Source organism: Diabrotica undecimpunctata, chromosome 5 (genome assembly GCF_040954645.1).
Source record: "Diabrotica undecimpunctata isolate CICGRU chromosome 5, icDiaUnde3, whole genome shotgun sequence".
Lineage (NCBI taxonomy): Eukaryota > Metazoa > Arthropoda > Insecta > Coleoptera > Chrysomelidae > Diabrotica > Diabrotica undecimpunctata.
In genome coordinates, this window is record NC_092807.1 from 22,506,644 (window position 1) to 22,529,423 (window position 22,780).

General features: G+C 34.3%; 2 protein-coding genes across 3 annotated transcripts in view; one reads left to right on the plus strand and one right to left on the minus strand.

The window, feature by feature from the left end:
* Afti (aftiphilin) overlaps positions 1–4,394 on the minus strand; it is a 38,329-nt gene extending 33,935 nt beyond the window's left edge. For both annotated transcript variants that reach the window (XR_011950969.1, XM_072531648.1), the window contains exons 1-2: positions 4,236–4,394; positions 4,051–4,171 (exon numbers count right to left, since the gene is read on the minus strand). Coding sequence is in view for 1 of the 2 variants with exons in the window: in XM_072531648.1 (XP_072387749.1) it covers positions 4,051–4,171 (121 nt within the window). In the remaining variant the exon portion in view is untranslated. The remainder of the gene's footprint in view (positions 1–4,050; positions 4,172–4,235) is intronic.
* Positions 4,395–4,817: 423 nt separating this feature from the next.
* Positions 4,818–11,256, plus strand: LOC140441171 (uncharacterized). Its single transcript, XM_072531651.1, has 3 exons — positions 4,818–5,132; positions 5,235–5,580; positions 6,443–11,256. Exons 1-3 carry the CDS (start codon positions 4,929–4,931, stop codon positions 6,736–6,738), a joined length of 846 nt encoding a protein of 281 aa, XP_072387752.1. The 5' UTR covers positions 4,818–4,928; the 3' UTR covers positions 6,739–11,256.
* Positions 11,257–22,780: the final 11,524 nt, after the last annotated feature.

Here is a 22,780-nt window from a genome sequence, read left to right on the forward strand (position 1 = left end):
GAACTTTTGAAGTGGGACATCGAAAGATTCTTTTAATTGTTGACAATTGTACAGCCGATCCGAAAATTAACGGTTTAAAAAAAATTCAACTTCTTTTTTTACCCCCCTTTTTCACATCTGTTCCGCAACCGATGGATCAAGACATCATAAGGTCCCTTAACGTTCACTACAGAAAACTTTTAGTTAAGCGGATCCTAAATAATGTGGAAAACCGTAGTGAATACCTTGTTACTTTATTAGATGCTACAAATTTCATCCACAAAGCATGGACACTCACAGATAAAAAAACCATCAGAAAATGTTTCGGTCATGCGGGAGAATAGTGACTGAGGTAGAAAATGAAGAAGATGAATATCTGTAGCAGAGTAATTGAGGTTACAACAGCAAGGTCAAGAACTAACCCAACTGAACAATGATGACGAGTTTGCTGAATTCTGCTAAGATCACTCTCTAACTATAAACATTGTGTAACAGTATTATTAAATTCTCCCAATATGTCAAGTATTTGGGAACTGAAAAAGACAACAAATTAAAGTTCAACTACCACACATCATGTATAAAAAAAAGTTATAACTAGAGCAATTACAATTGAAATGCTGCAAATATGTATATAATAATAATAATAAAGGTCTTTATTTTTCCTTCAAATTCATACAATACACAAAATATATAAATTATATATGCATAAAATACAATAAGAAAGAAAAAATGCCGAAGATCAGTTGGTGCTGATTTCCAGAAATCAGTACCTCTGCTTTTCATCTTATGCAAGAAAAAATAATAATATATTTTTTTGCATGTTCTGTAACAATCAATTAAAAACCATAACCAATAGAAACATTTAGCATTTAAATATTGTCCAAAAACTATCACACAGTTTATACATACTTCATAACAGGTCATCAAATTGTTGCACATGTTTTACTCACTTAGCAATTTAGATTTAAGAGATTTCTTAAAAGATATAATCGATTTTAATTTTAATTCTTTAGTTAATCCATTAGATGCTTTTTGATATTTGATATGTAAATGAATTTTTGAATTGTTCTGTAGGATATGGCGGAGCTGTAATTGTATTTTTGTATCTTGTATTGACATTATGTATGTCAGTTCTGTATATAATTTTTTTAAAAAGATATGCTGGTAGAGAGTTTTTGATAATTTTGCGGAAAAGACAAGCAGCATGTAGAAATCTTCTCTTTTCCATGCTCAACCATTTTACATGTTTTAATTTGTGAGAAATAGGCTGGTGTCTTCTTACACCACAGATCAGAAGAAGACACAAATTTTGAACCACCTGAATTCTTCTCCTGTCATCTGAACTAATACAAGGCCCATACACAACATCTCCATAGTTAAATTTTGATAATATTAAACTTTCACACAGTATTCTTTTTACTTTGTATGACAGACAGCGGCGATTATGATAAATTGTTCTTAGACTGAGAAATGCTTTACTTACGCAGGTGTTAATATGTTTTGTAAATTTGAGGTGATTATCTAAAGTTAAACCTAGATTTTTTACACTAGTTACAGGTTTAATGATTTTATTATCAACAACTATTTCAATGATGTTACTCATCTCCAAACACACTCTGTTTGGACCAAAAACCACCAGATTAGTTTTTTTAGAGTTTATATTTAATGCATGATTTCTTGCCCAAGAAGTCAATGATTTAATATATTGATTAACAATCTCAATAGCACTTGCTCTGTCTACCGGGTAAAATGAGTGGTAAATTTGTGTATCATCTGCATAGAGATGAAATTTACTGGTATTCATCAAGGAGGTACCAATATTGGTGGTGTATAAAGTAAATAAGATTGGACCTAAGATTGAGCCCTGAGGTACCCCTGACAAAATGTTTAGAAAATCAGAGCTTCTTTCGTCTACTTTGACGATCTGTTTCCTGTGATGCAAGGTATTCCTGTGATGATATTCAATGCATCCATGGAAAAGCTGATTGACTTCAAAATTGGGCAGAGTAGTGAATTATTGAGAGTGTCGAATGCCTTAGAGAAATTGATCAAAACTAAAATGGTAAAATGGTAACCTTACCCACATCTCTTTCTCTCAAAATGTCATCAGTTATTTTAAGGAGTGTTGTTTCACAGTTGTGAAATGGCCTAAACCCGAAAACTGTGAAAAATAATTACTCGAGAGGCAACAGTTCATTATATGCGGTATATAAGGAATGATTAATATGCAACATTGAAGTAACATTTTTAAGTTTAAACCGTCTGAACCTAGAGTATTAGATTTAATAGTACATAACAATTTTTGCACCAGATCACAAGATACTGGAGTAAAGGTGAATTGTTCCCGATTAGGTACAGTATTTAAATAATTGTCAATTGTATTTTGATTGATTGTTAGATGTGGGATGCATGATGTGTAGTACTGATTAATCTCGTAGGGTTCTTTTAATGTTTCTGGAATATGGTGTGTTCATTCTTACCAATATTAATGAGTTGTAAATTTTTCCAAGTATTTTTTATCCCACCCACATGAAGATTATGTTGAAAGAAAGCTTTTTTTCATTGTCACATGCTAATGTTGTATAATTTCTAATCATTTTGTAGTAGGTAAGGTGAGCTACCTCCTTAGTTTTCTGCCACTTTTTTTTAGCCTGATCTCTTAGTGACATAAGAAGTTTCACATTATCTGTTAGCCAAGGATTATAATTTTTAGTGACTTTAATCTTTTTAAAAGGAGCATGTTTGTCGAAGAGAGCCACAATGGAGCTGCTTAAGAATTTTACTTTGTCATTGATGTTTTCAATGTGATAGATGTTGGCAAACAGAGTACAGTTTAAATCAAGTAAAAAAAGATTTGCACAAAGTGTTTGAAATTTCTAACAGTCTTAAAAGTTAGGGCTGGTTTTTCTGAGAAGATATTGACGTCACAATAAATAAGCTCATGGTCTGTTATGTGGTCAAGAGAGCATACACCAAAGGAGTTAATTCTATTTTAGTTTGAGACAACTATATAATCAATCAGAGTCTGTGATGTGGGGGTTATATGAGTTGGCCCATCAATAATCTGTACCAAATTAAAACTGTCAAGTAAGTCATTAATTTTATGAGCTGGATTAAGATGTAAATTGAGTAAGTCAACATTAAAATCACCCAAATAAAAAATTTCATCACAATCTGTAACCATATCAGCAAGAGATTTTTCAAAAAAATATATTGGCAGTAGTTGCCAATTTTCTATAATTGCTGTTTTCTGTAATGGCTATAGGACTATAGGAAGTTAATGTTTTAGAAAACTACATATTCATATGTATGCACAGTATTATTGTTGTTTGATATAACGAAATCTGCTTATAACGAGGTAATTAGTCTGCCATTTCAGTTCTCGTTATAGAGGGAGTCTACTGTATTATTTATCACATTAATATGATAATTTTCCAGCTTGGTTGTTCCAAGTACTAGAATTATTATTTCCATTTATACATTTCTCATTTTGTCATTTTCTCTTGCTTCTATGTATTAGAGTACAAATTTAAGGGTGTCATTTATTGTTTTCTCAATTTCTTCCTACAGATTATATTTCCTCTTCTTGTCATCTTCATATCTCCTTCCTTCTGTATTTAGCTGTTTATCTTCTTCCTCTTATGTGCTTTTATTATGATACACGACATTATATTTTTCTAGAGCTCAGTGCACCTATAATGACCCAGTATATTTTTAATTTTGTTAGCCTACAAAAATTGTACAGCTTCAAATTTTTTTATCTAAGATATATAAAATAAAAACCAAATTATACACAAAACTAGTGTATAATTTCTTTTAACATAATTAGTTATCATGCACCTTAAATCTATAAACCACAATTATTCAACCACAAACAATGAGATATTTATAAATTCTATATTGTTATATGAAATAGGTGAAAATTTAGATCCTTGAACTACAACAAAAACCTCTAAGATTAAAAGACGAGAATTCTGTCAGTATTATAAATGTAAATAATTATTCCCTTTAGATTACCATTGTTATAAAATCATTAATAATTAAATATGACTAAATAATTTGATTCCTTACTGTCACAGCCATATGATATATCATTAGACCCTCTAAAATCATCAAATTCGTCGTCATCTTCATCATCTGAAGGGGGTGGTGGAGGAGTTTCACTAACAAGTGGAGGAATAATGTTTGCCATCTAAAATATTTAAGGAGAATGGAGTAAATCTAATTTTTTACAATGGGAAAAATAATAATGGTACCTTAATAACGTATCACTTCCTTTTTAATATTTTATATTATGAACACTTTGAGAACACAAAAGATCAATTAACGTGGAATAAAAAATAATAATTATTAATGTTTTCTATTAAAATAGTGTTTAATTTCTGCTGTCAAAGATAAAAACAGAGGTTACCATATTGATTATTGACATGTCAGTTTTAAAGCTGTTTTTTCAACAAAATGAACATTATTCTCAATAATCTAAAATTTTATTGGTTAAAAACAGATAGTTGTAAATATGTTGGAACACACCCAGTGAGAAAATCTCAATTGTCATTCTCTTTCTGTTTTGATTACACCAACACATTTATATGTTGTACAATTATTAACAAAATATAAAAATAATTTACTAAAAATAAATCATATATACGTACTAAACATTGCCTACACTTTAATTATAAGAAAGTAAAATTATAAAAAAACATTTTTAGATAGTATTGGAAACTTAAATCAAATATCGCGTGATTTTATTTAATAATTACTTGACGTAGAGTAGGCTATGGTGAAATCAACAGTTGTAACAACTGTAATGATGGCCTGTCATTTAGATTTGACGTCTATCAAAGTCATATAATGTCAAAAGTCTATAAAATATATTCGTAAATAGTACAAAACATCTGCAACTATATCTTAGAATTTATTATAATGGGAAAAGTATTTTGTCCATAACGATGGACTTCAACATTGACAAGTTAAAAAAAGATTTTGGCGTGACTGAAGATTTATCCGAGATACAATTTGTGCAAATAGTTAAAGAAAACTACAAAAATGATGTTCAAGAAAATGCATTTGGGGAAAAACTATGTACGCTTTATACAATTCATTTCAGCATTTATAATTTGGAGTATAGTATGAAAATATTAGTCTTTATATACGTAAGTAGCCGTATATTTTTACAGCTGTTTCCCTTTTATTAGATTTTAATTGGTGGTGGAGATTTAGCACTTCATTTATACCTGGATAACTCATGTTTTTAGGAAATATCGTGTGAAGTTTTGAAACTAGATTTACGGTTACAAGGAACTGAAGCAGAATTAGAAATTGCCCAATGCAAAAATTTTCTACAACGACAAAGAAATCTTAATGCCACATTCTTAACTCTGAAGAAATTTTCAAGGTTTTATGAATCTAGAAGATTGATTAAAAATATTGTTCTCAAAAAAGAACCTAGAATTACTATCCATAAAAATGAAGAGGGGGCGCTCTGCATCAAATATAACTGTGTTTCCCCAGATATTTATATTGAAATTTGTTGGAAAATTGAATGGAGTTTAAAAGATTGTGACATTTCGGATGTGATTGAAGTTTACTATAATAATTTTAGTAAGTATAACACCTTTTTATGCATCTATATTATGGATTCTTTTACCTCATGTTCAACTACCATTTTATTGGTTACATAGTTATTTATATTTTCATTTTCTTCCACACAAGTATGCACATAATAAAAAGTATTAGAATGGCCATTGTTGAAAACCATACTTCAATGACAACCTAAAAGCTTTATAATGATGTCTACGGCTTTTGTTGATACTATTATAGTCTCTAAGTTTATTTAGTTCTTTTGTTAGCTGGTATAGTCTATTGTCTGACCTCTTTAGTACCTTACAACATAAAGCAAGGACTTACTGGATTATTAATTGGAGACAAACTTTATATCAATAATGTTTGTGATTGAAATTTCTACAATGTTTGATTTACTGATTATCCCCCCACCCAGTAACAGTGTAAGAAGGTGGTAGGACAACATTTTCAACATACCTGAAATTTATGTCAGTGGGTTCTACTTATAAAATAAGGGACAGAAGACCAAAAGGAAGGTCATAGAAAAGATGGGAGGAGAATTAAGTGACACACAAACCTGATAAGCATCAAAATTTGGAGTGCAGCAGTGTGTGTTAGCCCTCCAGAGTCCTTATCTCTCGAATCATTATTTAGATGTATAAACTGATATTTATGTTCATGGCTTTTAATTGTTTTAATAAGTAGCTGGTAAATAGCATTTATCTTACTTTTTCAGGTGTGGTTCAATTTTTTTTACTATGTTTTATATTTTTGTCAATACAACCTGAATAAGTTTAGTGAAATAACTGCATTCATACACACACACTATTTAAAATTCAATATTACTGTAGATTATATAGTAGCAATATACAGTGGTTTTTATAATTTTTGTTAATTTCAGATTTACCAAATTCTCAGTTTATCAAACACCAACTAGAAGCACTAACACATCATGCTTTAGATTTCAATGTGAAACTTAAGCTATGGAAACAACTTTTAAGTGACTTATCAAAACACACCAGGTACCTTCAAGCTACAGTGATAATTAGCGATGAACCAAGTGATCAAGCTGAGAATATATTAATTATCTCAGATAGTGAGGATGATAGAAACCAGACTGATGAGATGTGTCACAGAAGTAAAAGACAAAAAGTTGTGAATAATGTATCTTCCCAAATTATACATGTTGCAGATTGAGAAAAAATTGTATTTTCTTTATGGTTGACAAATTTTGAAATTTTAAATTTGGTTTGCTGTAAGTATTAATTAGTAGATATGATCTAGCTCAAAATCACAGTCATATGGAAGTGGAAAAGGTATTTCAGTTCAATCTCAGGAACATAACGCTTTGTCAGCCTCTGTACTTAGATTCCAGCATCCTCTCACAATTTAAAGTTTATTGCCTATCATACAATTTAACAATTATTGTTTCCTGTTATTTGTGCTATTCATAAGTATGTGATAAATGAATATAATTCATTTTTTTATTTAAATATGTGTGGTATTGTCCCTTTTATTCTTAAGTTCTTCTTTCTTCTTCAATTTTCATAATCTAACAGAGAGTTTATATCCTTAAGATTTATGCTATATGGCTTTCAATCCCCTTAAGAAGAAAATTAATGCATTACAGATACCTACGGTATGAAAAGGATTGAGATTTGAGGGACACTTTCCATGTTATAGAGCCCTAGATGGACTGACATACTGGAGTATCTGATCTACTAATTCTCTCATCAAATCTTCTTATTTGTTAACCTGATGCAGGTATCATTATGTCATAATCTAATAACTGATTTTTCCAATGTTCCTCAATTTCTCTCTTTCTTCTGCTATTCTAGCACATTCTGAAAATGAAACACCAATAGTAACAACAATATGATCAATGTATCATGTATAGAATCTACCTCAACTTTTTTTGTCTTCAAACACTCCCTGGATGGTAGGTTTTTCAAGACCATTTCTTCGAAAAAAGTGTCCAACATACCCTATTATTTGTTCTGTTATTTGCATTCTTAGTCTTTTCTCCATAAGGATCCAGCATTTTGATGCATAACTACAAACTGAAAAAACTAGACTTCTTGGTAGTCACATTTTTGTTTCCATAGTTATTTAATAGCTTTTCCAATTTTTTAGAGCTCTTTACAATTGAGGACCGTTTTTTTAAAACTCGATATCTGCAAAAATCATTTTTTTCAGGAGAGCATTTTTTCTGTGTCAGAAGAACGTTTATTGCTAAAATGGAAAACTAACATTAAAAGTTGCAAAAGGGCATAAGCAAGAATAAATATACGCAAAATCATACTTAATAACATTCTGTATTAATCCAAAAGAAATAAAAGAAAAATGCAGTTTTTTTCAAAACTCGATAACAGCTTAAGTTTACCAAAAAATAACTTTTAATATTAGGTAGACAAAATTCTAATAAATATGAAATAAAAGATGTATATATATGTAATTATGTAGCTGTTCTCAAAGATCTACTTCTGTATCATCACATGGATCATCATGTTCTTCAACGGACTCTTCAAGAATGTCATTGTTAAGAACTCCACCAATTACATCCTCATAAAACAATCTTGCTTCGTCTGTCATATCGATAGCCCCCATCAGTTTTTTTACATCATTTTTCTTCAGATCGCTGACACGATTTATCGCTGGTACTTCAACGGAAGTTCCAATGATGTTTGCATCTACGACATTATTTTTGAAAACATTCACTTGTACGTCACTACCAGCATAGGTAGTACGTACCTTACAAACTACTTTGCTGTATATTTTTTCATAGACCAGCACTCGAACCTCAGAAATCTTGAATGGGAGTTTTTTCTTTATTATCTGTTGTGAAGAAGATTTCTAATCAAAAACTTTCCAATCTTTGCCCAAAATATTAACGTTTCCATGTTTGTTCAGGATTTCATAGTACTCTCGTGGTACTATGATTTCTTCTTTTTTCCTTTATTCCTTTTCTACCCTGCCAAAAACTCTGTCAGCGGGCATGAAACTATGACCTCTTATGGGATAATAGTGTTGAATGTTACTAAAAACCTGCAGTTGAAAAAGATACTGCAGCAGTCCAGAAGATACCTCATTGCAACCACGTCCTGACTGTGTTTCTAGCCAAACAAAGAAGCTTTTGTCCTCATAAGTTTGTTTTTAACGTTGGTGACGTACGATGCCTAATTGTATAACCAAACTTGTCGGGAGTAGAAAAGTTCTCCAACAGACATTTTCGGCAATGGCTGGTTCTGTTGACAATCAAAGCAAACTTTTATTGTGTTTTCCTTGTGGTTGTTTAAATGTTTAAAACAGGCTTTTGCCCTCATTTTGTGGAGTCTATACCTTGTGCGTAAATCATTTTTTTTGCTCTAATATCTTAGTTTTTTTTATGTTTACCAAAAATTCTTTGCAAATAAAGCATGTGTCAGACTGTGGATTGCCAAACCCAAGATTAAATTCTCCATAAAAGATTTTTTTATATTTTGACAAAGAACACTTAAAATTTGTGAGAGCAATAAATGCATTAAACATTGTTTGTACATTTAGTTCCGGAGGTAAGTAATTTCTTTTACATTTGGCGCGAGAATAATGACTTTCTCTGCATTTATAACTACTTATGTGCTCTTTTATTGCATTTGTTATGTCTTTATCAATTTATTTTTGTTTGCGTCCGCCCCGTTTTTCAACTAACAACTCTCCCGATAAAAACTTCTTTGAAATACCAGCCATTCGATCCTTACTTGCTCCTAAAATGTGCTTAGTATTTATGTCTAATAACAAATAATGTAACTCTTAACAACTTACCAGTAACTTTTCCAAAAGTGGGTGCGCAAACGGGAATGTTTCCGTTAGAAGTTTTAACATAATATTTGGCAGAAACCTTTGTATTTCGCTTCTTGTTAGAATCATCGACAATCACTCTTCGTTTGGGAATACAAATCTCCTATAAATCTAAACTTTACTAGGTACTACTTGATCTTGTTCAATCTTTTTGCAGTTACGCGAGTATATCAGTTCTCTAAAAGCTAAAATATTTTTGTTACATAATATGTAATTATCTAACTTAGTAAAATAGTATTACCCAAGATATCATTCCTACTTAATTCTCCCGCATGACTTAACTTCTCCTTACTATAACGGTTGCTTTTTGGCGCTTTTTTTTGTTGTTTTCTTCCTCCCTCCTCACTACATATATGTTTGCTATATTCACCAGTATCCATCGTTTAACCCACGAGATTTAAGAAAAAAATCACTAAGCGCAAACTTACTCTACCACAGTCGAAACCAAACTAAAGATTTATTACAGACAGATCGCAACAAGATAAATCACATCGGCCACATCGGTGTTTGACCGATGACATCATATCTGAACTTGTCGAGTTTTAAAATACCGAATGTAGTTATCGAGTTTTAACAAACCGCCGCATGTTGGTCGTCCTATAACATGTGTACCTATCGAGTTTTGTGATATCTGACTTTACTAGCAGATCGGTGGTTCACTTTTGATGGGGATACAGTACAAAACTCAAATTGGATAAAAATGTAGTTATCGAGTTTTAAAAAAACGGTCCTCAATTGCTGATTGGTGCTTTATTGCGTCTGTACAACATCCCTAGTTAGTGTTATTAAAGAGCCCAGACACACAAGTTTATCTACAACAGTGATATTTTTAATGATTTTGATTGTTGTTAGCCCTGTTAGTTATCATCATCCTTGTTTTATCTGTTTATTTTTAGACCCATCTTTAAGCTTATTTGTTCAATCCATTGTCACAGGTAAATCAGTAAACAATGATCTTCTGTAGTTGCACCAATTTTAGCATTGAAATTATCTATGACACACTGTAAAATGTTTTCGATTTCTTCATCCTGAGCTTTGCTGATTGAGGCAGATCCTTGTACTAATTTAAGATTAACTGAACTAACATTCAGTCAGACGACAATCATCCAACCACTAACAGCTATATATTCTTTTAGAAGTAAACATAATTTTAATTTTTTGACATAATATGTCCTTTATAATTCCAGTGGGTATCAGATAGACCTACAATGGCATTAACATTTTATCACATTGTCCAATAAATTCAATTTTCCAGTTTTCAGCAATCCCTGAACATTCCATGTGTCAATTTTAAAGGTGATCCATATTTTTATTCCAAATGCAGAATTTCCATGTGTCTGATTTCACACAACATAGCTGGTAGTCCATTTCACTAGTCCATTGGCACCAATTGCTGATTGGGTCACTCGAAGTACTGATATCCTTAGAGGTTTCATTCTATCTCTTTTTCAATTCTATTCTTAATATAGCCACTGACAAGATACAATATGGCTATGCAATTGACCAATCTAAACTGTTAATTTTATAGTTAGATGTGTCTTCCAAAAGAGGCTTAAGTTACAACCAATATAATATTTCATTTTTGTTACATTTTGACTTCTACAATCTGTATGGTACTTGCTTATAAGAACCAGTTTGATTTTGACTTGAGGCGTTGTCATATCTACTAATTTGCAAAAGAAATGCAATACTACTTTCGGGACTTAACAATATGTTTTTGTATGATGCATTGTATATTATAAGTCAGCAGTTTCTGGAAGTTTAAAAGCATTTGAAATCTGTATGTTATATCTTATGTTCAGCAATATGTATATATTTTTATTTAACGATTTATTCTAAGTATTTATTTGCTTACAATAATAAAAGTTTTTTTAATGTTATTTTATTTTATTGACCCACCCCATGTCCCTTTTTTGGATGTCCCAAAATTTCCAACAAGTAAATTTGATGAAAAGAACTTTTTATATAAATGATTGTTGACAGTTGAAGCCATATTTTGTATGAGAGTGGCGAATTGTAGCTGCCAAACCTTCATTATTTTGAAAATTACGCGCAATATACCTTTTAAATATCCCTTAGCTGTTCTGTCAATATAAATATGTTTAAATACGAGCCCCTAGTAACATAACATGGTGACAACTGCTGGGTTTGATAAACAAACTGTAAATTCGAAGTAATTCGCCAAAAAAATCAATCCCGCCTCAGATCACATTTTTCTGAAACGGAATGCAAGACAATTTTCCAGTAAGAGCCTAAGAAGGTATCCATTGAATTCTGACAGGCAACAGTGAGGGAAATCTTTTTTTGGACATCTACGTCACGGAACAAGACACCCTGGCATCTTTCGGCCGAGTAGGATACTAGACTAGAAGACCCCAGGGTAGTGCCGGATTAACTGTGTTCCGGCTAAAACCTTAACCACCGTTCCAGAGAGGTGGTCTTGCCACTCAAACAACAATTAAAATAAAAAATTTATAAATAACCATACCTATTACCGTAAATCAGAAAATGTTTCAGACGTTAGGCCATAAACTAATAAATAATATTAACCATAAATTTCAGATCCCTGGCTCAATTTCCTCCTGCTCCTTTTTCTTCATCACCCCAGAAATCAGACAGTGTACTTCTCTCCATTTTTTTTTCTCCTCTTAACATTATGGTTACAACGTTTCTCTCATCCAGCCCGAAACCCATTCGCCTCTCGAAATCTCTTCTCTCATTTGCCCATTTCTGGTAGTTAAAAATGCGTCCGGTACCCCACAAACAGTACAGTCTGCTGAGGCAGATTTGCCTATTCTATTTATGAAGGTGGCAAAACTACCATGTCCGGTCAGAAACTGCGTCAGGAAGTAGTCTAATTTCCTGAACTTACATTCCCACCACGGCCTTAGATCGGGAATAAACTCCTTCGTCCACCTTGACTTTCCGCTATCATTCGCCCATTCTCTCTGCCATTGTACTATCGTTTTTTCTCTCTCATTTTCATCTATATTTACATCCATCCTCCTTGCATACACCCTCGCTCGCTCTTTGTACAACAAAACGATCGGTATCATTGCTTCAATGACATATAGAGCCTCATTTGAAACTGTTCTATATGCACTAGATACCCTGAGGTGCATTCGCCTTTGGAAATCTCCATCAGCTTAGCGTATTTCGCAGTGTTTAGTACTCTACAACACACGGGGGCAGCGTAGGTTGCCACCGACTGGAAAACTCCATTTAACACCTTTCTTTTGGTGCTACCTGCGCCTCCAATGTTTGGCATCAGCCGTATCAACGTCTCTATATTTCTCTTCGCCTTCTCTACCGTCTTTTGGATGTGTACTCCGAACCTTAGTCCTTCTGACAGCCAGACTCCAAGATACTTAACCGATGAAACCTCCACCTGTTCCATTATAAAGCGAAGAGAGGATTTGTCACGGCTCCCTTTAACAGCTACCACCTCAGTTTTCTGGGGTGCTAGCTGTAGATCGTTCTTTCTGATCCACCTACTAATGCGACGCAGGGCTGTGTTAGCCATGTCCGTAGAGTGCATCCCTTGGCATCTGTAGCCTCAACACCCCATCGTACAGGACATTTCAGAGGATGGGACCTAGTACTGAACCCTGCGACAAACTGATGCTGGTATCTTTTTCTCTTATGGACCTGTCAGTAAAGTATCTGTCAATTACATTGACCAGGTACTCACTAACGCCCAATTCTCTCAGCCTGGACATGATTTTATCCCATGATGCCGTATTAAAGGCATTCTTGACGCCAAGCAGGATAAGAACCACCCATCTCTTTGTATCCTGCGTAACTAAAGAGGTTACCTCTGTGACAGCATCTATGGTAGACTTTTTGGCCCTAAAACCATATTGGCGGTCCCTCAGGGCATGCTTTTCTTCTAGCTCTCGCTCAAGGCGGCCTTTTACAAGCTGTTCGTACAATTTAGCTATCGAACTGATAAGGCAAATTGGCCGAAATCGTACCTCTTCCTCTTCACCTCTACCTTTCGGGATAAGGACAACCTTAGCTTCTTTCAACATTGTTGGAAACTGCTGTTGTTCAAGCAGTTTATTTAGCAATCTCAGGAAAACCTGCAAGTATCTTAGTGCAGCGAGTCTTACTGTCTCCGGCATGACTTCATCTATGCCAGGTGCCTTTCGGATCTTCATCCGCCCAACAGCCTCGCCGAGTTCCAACTCAGTAAAAGGTTCCGCATCTACGAAACCAATATCCCTTTCACGTCTATCCTCCATCTGAAGAAAGAGTTCCCGTATTAAACGGAGTTTCTTATCCTCAGGCAGGGGGTAGGGTGTCTTTTTCCCGTCAATTCGGTACAAAAAATTTTGAAGCCCTGCCCCCAGATATCGCTTTCGAGATCCTGAAGCAGGTTACTCCACCTGTTTCTTAAATCTTCTTATCTCATTCCTGTATTCATTCTGCATTCACTTTAATTAATTTATTCTCTCTTCCAAATATCCTGCTTGTACTCTTCTTAACCTCTTACACTCCCTTCTTACTCACATGCACTTTGTCTTCAGATTTTTAAGCTGCTCATTCCACCAGTATGGTTGTTTTCTTTCAGACCTCCCATTTGATCTTACACAAGCCAACTCATGTGCATCACTCATACCCTCAATTAACGCACGCATATTCTCACATCCCGTACCAATCAAGCCAAAAGCATCTAAAAAAACCTCCTCATTTAAACATCTCTTTAGATTGATATCTCCATTTTTACGTTTCTGTCTTTTGCTAGCTATTTCAAAACTCACATACTTGTGTAAGCTAAGCGATTCTTCTTCCAAAACACTCCAGCTTACGACCCTGTTTAGAAATGTCGTTGAAACCAGTGTGATGTCCAGAAAGGATTCACTATTACCTCTCACGAATGTAGGTGCCTTACCGTCATTTAACACAGTAAGCCCCATGGCGTGGATTAGTACTCTACTTAATGGAGAAAGTAAACATGATATAGAACAGGAGGAAACTGAGCTAGAAACTTTGGAAAAAATAAATAAAGCAATTCAGTCTCTAGCTAGAAACAAGTCACGTGGACCGGACAACCTACCCGCAGACATATTTAAATGTGGCGGTGTTAGAATATTGGAATTATATGCCCTATACACAAAAAAAGGAAACGTGTTTGACTGTTCCAACGTTAGAGGCTCTTCTTAATACGGCATACAAAATTTTATCATTGATACTTAACAAACGACTGGCACAGTATACTAATAGTATACTCAGATCCTATCAAAAAAGCTTTTTGAAAAACAGATCTATCATTGATCACATACAGTACGTTAAGTAAGGATTAGATATTACACACTACATACAGCACTAAAATCGGCAACATTGCCTCTCCGATCTACTTAATTGTAATTCTCCGGTCCCGTCTGACACCTAGACAGAAAACGAAAACCATTTTGTAACATATAACAATACATGAGATATACACCTTCGTCCGTCGATATTTGTTTTCATACGTATGCTCGGTTCATTTCTTATAACATAAACTCCATAAAAATATACTGACCTTTATAAGGCGGTGCATTTGTATCGGTTTTTAATAATGTGAACAATTTTTTGTGGTTGAATTAAAAATAAAACCGCATTTCTTTAAAAAGATAAAACATAAAAATATACTTTTATTGAAAATAAAAAACAATTCCTAATAAAATAAGAAATAATTCTTTATGCCCTACAGAAATGATTCAAATATTTGACCTTCTACGGCTGTGTCATACTAACTTCTGCGGACAGATGAAAGTTTCTGCTGTACCAGAATTGGAGACTTCTCTAATTCGGTTTTTTAATTCATCCAAATTTTGGCCTCTAGCCTTAGAATGATCGTAGATGATGCTTTTTAAATGTCACCAAAAAAAGAAGTTCATTGGTGTAAGATCTGAAAATCTTAAAAATCGTTTGTTCCACTGATAACTCGATTCGGGAAAGTATTTTTTAAGTACTCCCTAATTATTCAAGCGTTGTGAACTGTACAGCCAGTACAGCCAGTACTCCCTAATTATTCAAGCGTTGTGAACTGTACAGCCGTCTTGATGTGTAACGATTATTTTGCCTCCCACTTAGGGTATTATTATCTTCTTCTTCTTCTTGTGCCACTCCTATCGGAGATTGAAAATCATCAAGGCTGTCCTGACCTTGTTTACAGCTGACCTAAAGAGTTCATTAGTGGTACAGCCAAACCACCCTCTCATATTACGCAAGCATGACATTCTTCTACGGCCTGAATTCAGTTTTTCTTCTATTTTTTTATGCCAGCTCCCACACCCTCCGATGTTTTTGAGCCATCCGTGTACCAGGTAGCAGCAGCTTGTATGGGTACACCTTTATTCCAGTCTTCCCTGGCTGCTATCTTAATTGTGAACTTATTGTTAAAGCTATACCTATCTCGTAGCTGTTGCATCGATAGGTTTCCCCATCACAATATCGGCTTTTAGCTCCTCGATTAGCTTTCTGTTGTCAGTACCATGCATCTGGCTTATATGTCGCTGACTATGGATTAATCTGTGCATCACTGATCTGGCTTTGCCTTGTATAAAGATATGAAGTGGTGGTAGATTCAACAGGACTTCCGACGATGCAGTAGGAGTTGTTTTTATGGCCCCCGTAATACACAGGCATGCTAGCGTTTGTGTATTACCTAGCAGTCTTGTTGCTTCCACTTCCTGCGTCTTTGTCCACCACGTCACCGAGTCATAGGTTATTATGGGTCCAATAACCCTTGTGTATAACCATAGAGTCATTTTGGGGTTAAGTCCCCAATCCCAATTCTTAGCGCACATTCTTCTACATCTGCCCAAGGACATAGTATCTTTCTGTGTGGTTTTCAGAATGTGAGTATTCCATGTAAGCCTATGATCAAAATATACCCCAAGGTATTTTGTTTCTTTGGCAAATGAAATCTTTGTTCTTCCCAGCCCCGGCGGTTTTAGGCCTTGTAGTGCTGTTTTTTTTTTGTGAAGTTGACGATTTGTGTTTTCTGAGCATTGACTATCAGTCTCTCTTGTTTACACCAGTCGTCAACTATATTTAGGGCTGCTTGCATTCTCTCAGACACCACCTGAACAAACCTGCCCCTGACAACGATTGCTGTATCGTCAGCATATCTTAGACAATAAAAGCCTTCTGTGGACAGATTTCTGAGATTATCTACCAAGGTTGCCCAAAGTGGATGGGACAGAACTCCTCCTTGTGGACAGCTTCCACCTAATTTTGCTTTGATGGTTGCTTTACCCAGAGTGGACATTACTGTCCTATTCTCCAGGGATGCTCTTATCCATCTGCATATTACCGTAGGTGCGCCTCGTCTACTCATAGCTCCTATCAAAGAGCTGGCTTTATTCTAATTTCTCTAATATTAATCAGAATCATCAACAACTGTTATCTCTTGTTGTCTTGACCTAATATTGTAAACTGTGTCTTCTCTCAATTGTTTCTTATTCTTCATTTGTCGGGATAATTTGGTTTTTAAATTCGTCTGTAGTTATTTTTAGAAGTGCTCGTCAATATTCATTTATCTGTGAATCAATAACATCATGGACGATGATATGGTCAACGAAATATAATGAATATTGTCGACACAAGGAGCGGCATTTTTGGTGCTTTTTAATGCTTTACTACAATTCTTTCAGACCAAATTTCGTTAATAGATAGTCCAGCCAGATATTGTCTACTTGAAGAGGATAATCTGGTTCTTCTTCTTCTTCAATACATGAAGTGACTGCGTGACTTGATTTGACGTAACCCCCATCATTTTTCAAAGTATCACTGGTTGTATAATCGCAAATATCATTTACTACAATAGTTGCATATGACTAAAGGTACATTTTTACTGGGGCGTCTGTTGAGATCATCGTTCAGCGATCGTCGATGAGCAATGATCACTAGTGAGTTGTGTAGTGAACAAGTGTTTTTTTTTGCAGCGATGAGCGTATGTAAAAGAAAACAATTATTGTTAAAATACTTGCTAGCAGAAGAAATGGAGGATGAAGAAATGTTAAGTGTTCCAAGATTAAAAAAAATTTTTATATTTAAAACAAGACAAAAAACAAGGATACTTCAAAATTTTGATAAACAAACTACGAGAAAAATTGCGAGAATTATGGAAGTGGACATTGTCTCCTACTGTTCAAACTCACTCCGCTCTTCCCTATTATTTTTCTTTAATACTTATTTTATTAAAACAGGGAAAGGTTATGATAGAAACTCGAACATTATAAATAAATAGATTTATTGAATAAATTTTCAGTTACAAATATAAATTTATAGTAAAAGGAAGCAACTGATTTGTCATTTTATTATTTTGTAATATTTTTTGTAAATTATATATTAAGGTCATTTATTAACAGAAAATATAATATTTAATAACATGTGCATATTATATTAATAACAAAAATATAAAAACAAAACACTGGTACTTAATTTATACATCTGTCAAACAGTTATTGCACGTTCATAGAAAATATTCAATTAAATAGAGTTAATGCGGATTTTTAGGCAAGTGTTAGGACGATGCGTTTTTTCAATGAGCATCGTTGCAATGACGTATCCCGATGCTTGTTTTAATTCGAATGTAATAACCTATTCAAATTGTGTATTATTTTTTTACTATTAGTCGGCTTGTGAATCAATAGAGAGAATATAATACCTAGTACTCAAAATAAACAAATAAATTCTGTATACAACGAGGAGTACGGCAAGCGAGGAATACACTGTCCCTCCAAATCTATTCACGACACTTTTAGAACATACTTGTAAGAAGGCACATCTGATCGAGCATGGTATCAACAAACATGGAGAGAAGCTCAGTCATTTGAGATTAGCAGATGACATCGTCCTTATAGCCTATCGTATGGATGATGCAATAATAATGTTGGAAAAATTATATCACGCTTCCTTGTAGGTCGGACTGAAGATGAACCTGAGCAAGACGCAAATGATGGCTAATCTGGAGCGAAATTATTTAGGGCATGAAATTCGGTTTGGCAGAGATAACCAGACATGTGAGCTCTCACGTTGTATAAGATTAACCTGGACAGTGTTTGGTAAATTATACTATGTATTTAAATCAGATCTACCCACATGACTTAGAAGGAAAATCTTTGACACCATTGTGGGCTATAGAGAAATAAGAAGTAATAAAAAACAATTTTAATGACTTAAAGTAGGTATACTGATTCCTCATATAAAAATACTATGAAAAAGCAAGCGAAAATAGCTACAACTGGGACCGTACACCTTGTATGAACGATTGACTATTCTTTGATTATGTATTCGAGACTTAGTGTGGGTAAGTTAAAATGTTTAGAATTACATCTACTAAATACGTCATTATCTTGTTCGGTTTATATTATTAAACATTAGCACCGTACGTGTAGTTGATTCAGAAGCAATGTTATCTTTTTAATTGTTTTAAATTTAACTTTAACGTTTGGCACAAGAATATTTTGATCTGCTTTGCTATTTTGTTATTATATATCAAAATAATTGATACCGGTTGCTCTGTGTAAGCTTCTCTATTACGAGTAAACTTTTAGTTGATGATATTTGTAGCAGGCATTTCATTTCCCAGGTATTTTTAACAGGTTATGGACCCAGGGCCACGTGTTGTGAAAAAAGGTGAATAATAAGATAGCAGAAATGAGCTCAATTAGCCAATTGTGATTGGGAATTCACAATACATAATTTCTTAGTGCTAGAAGTACTCTAAATGCATGAAAAAAGTATTCGCAGAAAGTAACGTCAGAGCAAGAGCAAAAATTATATATAAGCATATATGAGCCGTTGAAAACCAGAGTGGTCTAAGTCAAGAATTTCATGTTTCGCGTTTTCTCGGTATATAATTCTGTTTAACAGTGTTCTATTTTGCTACAAAATTTGAAAAATATTAGTGCATCCGTTCACTCACAGATGACACTACTGTAATATATGTCAAATGCTATGAAGGTTGCCGTTTTAAGGCAAAATGGTCTAAGTCTGACTTGGACCATTCTGCCAGAAATTCTGTCACGAATTTTTTATGTGTCACGTTTGCTTGTAGTAAAATGAGTTCTAGTGAATCTGTAAATGAACCGTTTAGTGCTAGTGATAGCGAGTACGAGCCAGAAAACAATGACGATTCAACAGAATCTGATTCTGATAGCGGTAAGTTTATTTTTTTTATTTCCTTTTATAACCTCAAATGTGTGAATAGCAGTATTTTATTTGCACGTTTGTTTCAGCTGACAAACGTTCGAAGTTAAAATTGGGCGAGTACAAGCCAGAAAACAATGACGATTCAACAGAATCTGATTCTGATAGAGGTAAGTTTATTTTGTTATTTCCTTTCATAACCTCAAATGTGTGAATAGCAGTATTTTATTTGCACGTTTGTTTCAGTTGACGAAAGTTCTAAGTTAAAATTGGGATCAACTACCAAGCACGTCGGCAGAAAACGAAATAGAGAGCCAAGTAAACACATCAAGAATGTTCGAAAAGAAAAAAGAAACTGTGGGGAACAATATGTGTCTACATCTAATAAGGTGGTAAAAGCGAAAGAGTTTCATAACAGGGAGTGTACGTGCAAGGGCAAATGCATTCAAAAAATTTCTCAGGAAGAAAGGAAAGCTATCTTTACAAATTTCTGGAACATAGCTAATTTTTCAGCACAAAATGCTTTTCTAGTTGGTATTGTAAAATTGTCTAAACCAGCCACTCACCGTCCAAGAAATGGTACAAGGCAGAAAAAAGCAGTATCCTACACTTATGTCCTAAATACCCCGAAAGAGTCTCATAAAGTGTGCAAAATGTACTTTTTGGAAACCTTTGCAATAAGTAATGGTAGGTTAATGCGTGCATTAAAAAAGGGGGAGATATCATTTCCTGGTGAAGATTTACGGGGCAAACACGCACCTAGCAATAAAACTCCTGAAGGAAATATACAGTTAGTACGCGATCACATAAACAGCTTTCCTTCTTATGAATCTCATTATACACGAGGTCATAATCCTAATAGAAAGTTTTTAGATCCAGAGCTCAATGTACGTACAACGTATACCCTGTACAAAGAGAAATGTGTAGAAGATCCTGTGTCAGAAAGTTTACACAGACAAATTTTCCATCGCGATTTCAATCTTCACTTTCACGTACCATTAAAAGATACATGTGTTAAGTGTGACAAATACAAAAATCAGGTGACCCAGGAAAATCACGAGAATACGAAGAAAGTGCTTCAATCACAACACGAGCTGCATTTACGGCGCAGTGAAAAGGCCAGAGCTGCTTTGAAAGACGCTAAAATTACAAGCATACGTGAAAAAGGGAGAGTGTGTGCATTCACGTTTGATTTAGAAAAGGCCTTACCGTTTCCAACTTTGACTTGCTCTGTAGCCTACTATAAAAGAAACATGTATGTGTACAATTTGGGTATTCACGAGTTTAGCGACGAAGACAAGGTGTTCCTGTATGCCTGGGATGAAACTATAGCCTCTCGAGGAGCACAATAAATAGGATCTTGTATTCGAAAGCATGTTCTAGAAAATGCAAAGGACGCAAGACACATCATTGCATTTAGTGATGCCTGTGGGGGCAGAATAGGAACTTTAAACAGTGTTTGTTTTGGTTGAAACTCATTGCAGATTCCGATAATTTGGAAATGGTAGACCATAAGTTTATGGTATCCGGACATTCCTTTCTCCCGAATGATCGTGATTTTGGTGTAATCGAACAATACGCAAAGAATAGAGTGAAGTATGTGCCGGACGACTGGTACAGTGTGTTTGAGAAGTGCCGCACAAAGAAACCGTATCGTGTTTGCAAGATGAACGGAAATAATTTTGTATCGTCACAAAACCTGGAAGCAGCTGTTACCAGAAGAAAGAAAAATGAAGATAACGCGCCAGTATGTGGCTTAAAATTCAATGGCTACAATTTAGAAAGAGTGATCCCTATAAAATATTTTATAAAGAAACATTAGATGAGGAGTTTCCTTTTGATGTCATAAACTTGCAACCTGTACGAAAAGGACGTATCGCCAATTTTCAAAATATTGAATTTTCAAAACTGTATGAAGCTCCAATACCAGTTACGATTAAGAAAAAAAAGGATATGGAAGATCTTTTGGCGTTTATACCGCCCATTCATCACGACTTTTTCAAAAATTTATCCGTAAATGGAAACAACACTGCAGAAGTAGGTCCACTGGAAGATATTTTGGTGGCGAATGGAGACGACGATGTTTTTTATGAATAAAAATTTAATTTGTAATAATATAATACACAAAAATACACGATCGTTTGTAAGTCTAACTTTTTTGCTTTACTCCAAAATAATGAACCTATTGAAAGCCAGAGTGGTCTAAGTCAAAATATTAACAAAAAATATAAAAATTTTGACTGCTGGCTGATTGTTCCGCTGGAATTACTTAAGTTTAAGCTTTTTTTATTGAAAATCATTCTGATCAAAGTCAGTTTTTATGTTCCCATTTAACGCCAACATGTTAACTTTAAGTCGTTGTTTCTCGAATTTCAACATTTCTGACTTAGACCACCCTGGTTTTCAACGGCTCATATATAAAAAATGAAGACTACAGCAAAAGTGTGGGCAAAGTTGACAATGCACAGAAATTAAAAAGTGCGCCTTTCAATGTAGACTAGAAGTGGATTGGGTCATTCCTTTTAGGTCGTTTATGCTGAAAAAAATTGAACGAAGGATCCTGAGAAGAATATTTGGTGGTATCTGTGAAAATGATGTTTGGAGAAGGAGGTATAACTACGAGATATATCACAGATATAAACATATATTTGGTGGTAAAGACGTAGTATCCTTTATAAAAATAGGAAGACAGAAGATGGGCAGGACATCTGGCAAGATCACAGCAGAACAATTATCCTAGAAGAATCCTTATGTCACATCCTGTGGGAAGTAGAAGTAGGGGTAGGCCAAGATTCAGATGGAGGGATGGTGTAGACGAGGATAGTAGAAAAATAGGCGCAGCAAACTGGCAACAGTTGGCAATGGATAGAACTGACTGGCGTAATAGACTTGGGAAGGTCGAGGCTCTTTTATAGTTCTGTAGCACCAATTATGATGATAATCCTGAAAAAATTGCGCCGATGACATGTGCTGAAGATATCCAGTATTCCTAAATTTTTCAGTAATGGCAACAAAACTATTATTAACTATTTAAACTACGAGAAAACGAATATCTTTAGTATTTAACAGGATAAAATCACTAGCACATAAAAAAGATTAAAACATTAATTTAAATAAAAGAGGTTATTCTTTGTATGTGGGTATATTTTATTTTATAAAAACCCTTAAAAGGGCAACATTACAAGCACGAACGTTTTCGGAACAACTGTTCCATCATCAGGTTTAAAATGCAGGTTAACATGCCTGAGCCACCAAAATA

Coding starts and splice junctions, on each gene's coding strand:
- LOC140441171 (XM_072531651.1), top strand. CDS start 4,929: ATGGACTTCAACATTGACAAGTTAAAAAAAGATTTTGGCGTGACTGAA. Junction 5,133..5,234: donor AAATATTAGTCTTTATATAC/GTAAGTAGCCGT, acceptor TCATGTTTTTAG/GAAATATCGTGTGAAGTTTT. Junction 5,581..6,442: donor AGTTTACTATAATAATTTTA/GTAAGTATAACA, acceptor TGTTAATTTCAG/ATTTACCAAATTCTCAGTTT.